Below are 5,786 nucleotides of genomic sequence, written 5' to 3' on the forward strand. Positions count from 1 at the left end.
ATGCATAATTCGTTCTGGAATTTCTATCCAATCTAAAGCATTCTCTTTTTAAAAAAAATACCTTTTTCTTAAACAGATTTTCAATGTATGAAAGATCTGTATGTACCTGATTTGAATTTTCTCAGTGCAGCTCCCTCTGTTAGCTAAGGCTTCTAGCATCGTTCAGATGTTATTGATTTGCATTTCCTTGGGTTTCATTGAACTCAGAGATCTAACCATTTTCCTGAACCTTGCAGCAAAAAAAATGCATTTATCTCATTTTTCTTTGAGAACTACATTAATCTGTGGGTTCCTATATATTCAATGACTATAGTTATTAAAACATAACATAACATCATAACATAAAAAAATGAATGGTACTGTGTAGGGGGAAAATAATCAAACACACATCAATCAAAGGCTTATATTTAAATGCAAAGATACATTGATAAAATTGCCAACTGGCACTGACTATATAGTATACTATATACTATATAAGGAAGATCATATGAAGATTAGCAGAATCAGATGGAGGCTGGAGAGGTGTGTTGATATGAAGTTTTAAGAAATGATCAGGGAAATGAAATAAGTGGTTGGATTGATTAGACTTTGGGGAAGACAATGAGACAATAACATTGTAAAAGACTTTAAGAGAGCTAACAGGAGTTATTCCTGGCACAATATAACTTACAGGCAGGATAGCAACAACTATTCCACATTCAATTTAGATAATGCTGGTTTTCTTGACGAAAGAACGAGAAATCAAAATAGCTATTGATGCCTGACAGAATCACAGAAACTGTGCACCTGTTTCTCAGTGGGACTCAATACTTCAGTGATAGATTCAGCAGGCCTGACATCTTAAGAAACTCTTTGAACAGCGTGTGTAATTATCTCTTGCAATAAAGAGATTTGCAAATTTCCTGAAAGGTCACAAATATTTATTTTTTAAAAAACCTTTTGATGTGAACTGGCACCAGTAGGTATATACTACAATAACAACTAAACTATGACCTTATTTGACATTTAATGTCTGAGGGAAAATTGACAGTTATTGTATAGACTTTTTCCTATGAAATAGAAATTATACAAATGTAACTACAAAATTACAAAGGTGGCTATTTGAAAAATTCTCTTTTAAAATTCAGTTCCCTCAAGAAAGGAACTTCTAGTAAGGCCAGGAAAGCATTTGAAAAGTGCTCACAAAGCATATTGATAGGAGCAAAGCTTCTCCCCATCTACCTCTGCAAAGCTTAGCAAAGCTGCTGTGAGATTTCCCAGGTCACTTCTGCAAGTCTGCATAGGTCAGGGGTCTTCAAACCTGGCCCTTTTATGACTTGTGGACTTGAACTCCCAGAATTCCTCAGCCAGTGTCCACAAGTCATAAAAGGGCCAAGTTTGAAGACCCCTGGCATAGGTTCTCTTTTTCACCGTTAAAAAAAATATCACTTTTGTTCCTGCTCCTGCCTGATATATCCATATATCCATATAATGATAAATCCCATGTTTAAATATATCATTTAAAATCACATTCCCATTTTCAAACCATATTAAAGTTCCCCAAACAATATTAACAAATATATGGATTTGCAAGCCAAACAGGACAATACCACATCATATATGTAAGTGCCTCATCTATTATTAATTCGTCTATTTACATGGAAGTTTCAAATCATGGTTGAATAATGATCAACCTTTGATTTCTGTCCAAGACTTTTCAAATATACCTTGTTACTTTTAACGCTAGAAACACAGTAGAATTATTGCCGTAATGAAAAAGAAACCAAGTCCCTGCCATGATGTCAGAGGGGTTAGAACTAGATAATATAACTATCTAATTGTGTCTATAGTGCTTTTTGCATGATTGCTATTTATTTCAGATTCTTTAAATTTATTTAATTTACAATTAAAATTAAATTCATTTAATTTACAATTAAAATGTTCTTTCATTCAGGATTAAAGGCAGACACATCCAGCATTTTCAAAGTTGTCATTCCAAAGGTCTTTAATATCTCGGAAATAGTTAATTAGCAACTGAGTTAATTAGAAAGTGAGGTTTGGAAACTTAGTGTGCTTTCAAAGTCTCCACTATGGTTGCAAGCAAGATGACTAATCATGTCATTTCCTGGTACTCAAATCGGCAGAAAGCCACTGTCCTGTGGGTCCAGAACACATGTGGGGTTTTTTTCCATCCTCTCTTTATCCTGAGAGGTTCCATGGAACCAATCTGCTCATCGGTTCCTTGCCGTTTGCCACAGTCATCGATTCCACTTTTGCAGAGTTTTTCCTTCAAAGGTTCACCATAACTCCTCTGGCTATCCAGAGCTCATAGAGCATATTTTAGACATTCTATATTGAATTGAATAACCTGGGGTAATGGTATGTGAACAAGGCCTTGAAGAAATGCTTCCTGTGGAATGTCAAATAAGCGAAGGCCTAGCCCACAAGCTGCGTAATAGGCAGAGAAAGGCCGAGAAGGAACCCTTCCTAGCTTTTCAGGCTGTAAAGGAGACCGTGAAAGATTTGTACTTTCAGACTTGCAAGATTCTGTTAATGTAGTTTTACAATAAAATAGTATTAGTTCATCTGCTCATTTTCCCCTTCTGGTCTACTTGGGAAGAATGACACCTAATAGGTGTTATAAAACTATTACACAATATTTATACATTTTGGTATAAAATATTCATAATGATCAATAATACATAAAATATCATCAGCATATAATAACTCCAGCTGAAATTTTATTCCTAGAGTACCCTTATTAAAACAGAGCAGAAATTCCAAGGTCAGGTTCACTATATGAGTTAATCAAGGGGTGAAGTAATGATTGGAAGAGAAATCAAGGCATTATGAAAAAAATGCTGGTCAAAGATTAAAATACCACATTTTAATCTAATTAATAAAAAAAACCAAAAACCTATTATTTCCTGAATAGATAGACATAAGCAGCTTCCTATTTATCTTCAAAAGAACCATATTATTATTATTATTATTTTAAAAAAAATTCTTAATGATTTCCTTTGGATTCAGTATTGGAAATTTAAACATTAAACATTAGAAATGATTTATGAGTAATTGGTTTATTAAAATAGAATCATTATTTGTGCTGAATTGTTTGTCTATTCTCGACAGTCAAAATAATATTGCTTTGTTATTCTTACTGCAGTTTCATTTGAGAACCTAATAATTTACCTGATCTTTCTCCTCACTAAGCTGAGCAATTTTTGTCTCAATTAAATCAATTACTAAAATATTCAGCTCCAATATTTTTTGACTGGAAGCATCTCAAGTATTTGTTCTAGCACCAAAAAGCTTTAATTCCCAGCATATGAATATGTAAAAACAGTTGTTTTAGAAGACCATAAACCATGAGAGAAGCTTTTAAAGTTATAGGCTTTCTCTCTGTGTTCAGGAATAAATTCATCAGCAGCTCAATCTTTCAATTGTTCTTCAACAATCTGAAGAAGCTGCTGCCCCTCTGAAGAGGAGGAAGTGATTCCTATTTTCTCTGTCTTCCTGATTTCAAACCCATAATTAATCTAATGAAAGACACTAAAAAGTGCAGTTTAGACGAAGGAAAACAAAAGAAGTTTTCTGCTTACTGATCAAGCAATCAAAAGATCAGATAATCTCCTTGGATGTTCATAAATTCAGCTCATCACCACGCCAGTCAGAAATCTTAACATTAAAGTCAGATGTAAAATCAATAAATAGAAAGACAATGAGGGCAGATACCTTTTAGTAAAGTTGAAAATTAAATATTGGCAAAAATAGAAGATGAAAAAAAGATTTCAATGATTTGGGTTTATTCAACTCTTCAGGATTATAAAAGTATTTCAAGGGATGAAAACAGTTTTTTTACAGTTTCCTCATATCGTATTTTATGAGTTCACTATTTCAACTTGTATTTTTTTTTCTTTTCGTTAGCACTCGAAAGAAAAATATCAATGAGGCAAAGCAGAGAGGAACTTATCAAGAGAGGAGTTCTGAAGGAAATATATGACAAAGGTAAGAAACACTGTCAACTCACAGTGACAGTGGGGTGTGTGGATAATATTATTTGTTTTTGCAAGAATTTCTTGTAGCAAATCCAAAACTTGGATCTGGATTTTTATAATAGCTGGACTCCAAACAATAATAAGCAATAAATTCAAATGCACTCAGGAGCAGCTTTTGTATTAAAGTTAAAATATTGAGAGGTCCTGGGTGCTCTCTGAGCTTGTTTTCTTGCAGATGTTTCATTACCCTAACTAGGTAACTGTCAACGCTGCAAATACTGTATATTCTTGCTTTGACAATATGCAGAACTGTCTGGTATTTATATAGTTAAACCAGCAACTGGGAAAGAGGGAGGAGCATAAGGATAGCCCGGGTAAAAGAAACCGGAAGTAAATCACATCTTCCAAGTTGATTGGAAGATGTGAACCATGACCCTACAATAAGGGAGTGGGAAATGCTTGGAATGTATATGCGTAACGGAAGAGAAGCCAGACCTAAGCATTTCCACCATGCTGTACTGACATCTCTGTAACCTTAATAAATGCTTTTAGGAAAAATATGCCTGAAAGTCCTTTTAAGTGTTTCGTTAATCAGACACATGACAGTAACATCATCAGTGCTAGTAAGGAGTGCTGTTTGCTGTTGGTTTATATTCTGGTGTCTTGCCTGTCTGTGTGGGTGGGGGCGGTCTTAGGGATTCTTTGGTTGGGCTGTTTACTAATGGCTCTCTGGCAGTTTCTTGATTGGGATATTGCTTACTTGATTGTTGATCTGAAAGTGACCTTGGAGTTCATCTCTGCTGATCTGAGTGCTGGAGTCTTCTTCTATTTTGGGCTGGTTGATTGTCTCTTTTTCATAATCTATAGATGTTGTTAATGTCTATGTGTCAATTGATGGCTGATTTGTCAGAGCTTCTAGAAATTCCCTGGCATTTTTGGATTTGGCCTGGTCTAGGATTGTCAGATTTTTCCCAATTGAAACTAGGGTTAAATCTGCCTATATGTTGTGAAATTAAAGAATTTTTGTCATTTCACAGTTTTTCACAACACAAATTTCATTAGTTAAAATATTGTTTGATTGTATTGGAATATTTTCTAGCTTAATTATCCATATTTTTACAGCATTAAAAGAGAGAGAGAGAAGCTCTGTTCACAGTTTTACAAGAAAGGATGGTCAGAGAGACCATAAAATCCAATTCACATTTCAGAGTCATATTCAGTGTTACAACATATTCAGATGAAATATTCCATTGTGAAAAGATGCTCATAAACTGGATTGCTTTTTGAGATACCCAATTCCTATAAGTCACCTAAGGCACATCAAATCTTTGGACATTCTTCATAAAATGAATCACTAGTTTCTAGCACAAGCCACCTTCACTTTTTTGAAAACAGATCAAGGTTACCATGCAAACAAAGGAAAAATTCAGTTGTGACACCAAGGGAAATATAGGTGGGCATAATGATCTAGCATTCTCCTCCAGTTCTGCTAGAAGTGAGACTCAAATCTTCCTTCTCATCAGCTGTGTCCCAGTTTGACCTATTTGTTGATGGAATTTAACTATTTGCTAAAAAGGAAAGCAACAACCTAAAATGGTTACTAATTGGATGCCTTCTTTATTGTCTGAAAATAACATTTGTGACGTAAGCAAAAAACATCTGGGTTGTATCTACCATGGCTTTCTGTGGTGCTAAATTATAAAGACTCTTTTAACTGTATGATTCTTTGAGCCCAATTTTGAAGCCCAGAAATACATCAGTAAGTAAAAGCAATTAACAGATCATTTCATGAAAAATGAATAATAAATT

General features: G+C 34.3%; 1 protein-coding gene across 1 annotated transcript in view; it reads left to right on the forward strand.

The window, feature by feature from the left end:
• The first annotated feature begins 3,911 nt into the window (after nt 1-3,911).
• The window catches only part of LOC107291518 (phosphatase and actin regulator 1-like), a 39,941-nt gene continuing 38,066 nt past the window's right edge, over nt 3,912-5,786 (forward strand). The window contains exon 1 of the mRNA XM_015820521.1: nt 3,912-3,987. Coding sequence (XP_015676007.1) covers nt 3,927-3,987 — 61 coding nt within the window. The 5' untranslated portion in view covers nt 3,912-3,926. The remainder of the gene's footprint in view (nt 3,988-5,786) is intronic.

This window comes from Protobothrops mucrosquamatus, unplaced genomic scaffold (assembly GCF_001527695.2).
Source record: "Protobothrops mucrosquamatus isolate PMUCROS unplaced genomic scaffold, P.Mucros_1.0 scaffold1135, whole genome shotgun sequence".
NCBI classification, from domain to species: domain Eukaryota; kingdom Metazoa; phylum Chordata; class Lepidosauria; order Squamata; family Viperidae; genus Protobothrops; species Protobothrops mucrosquamatus.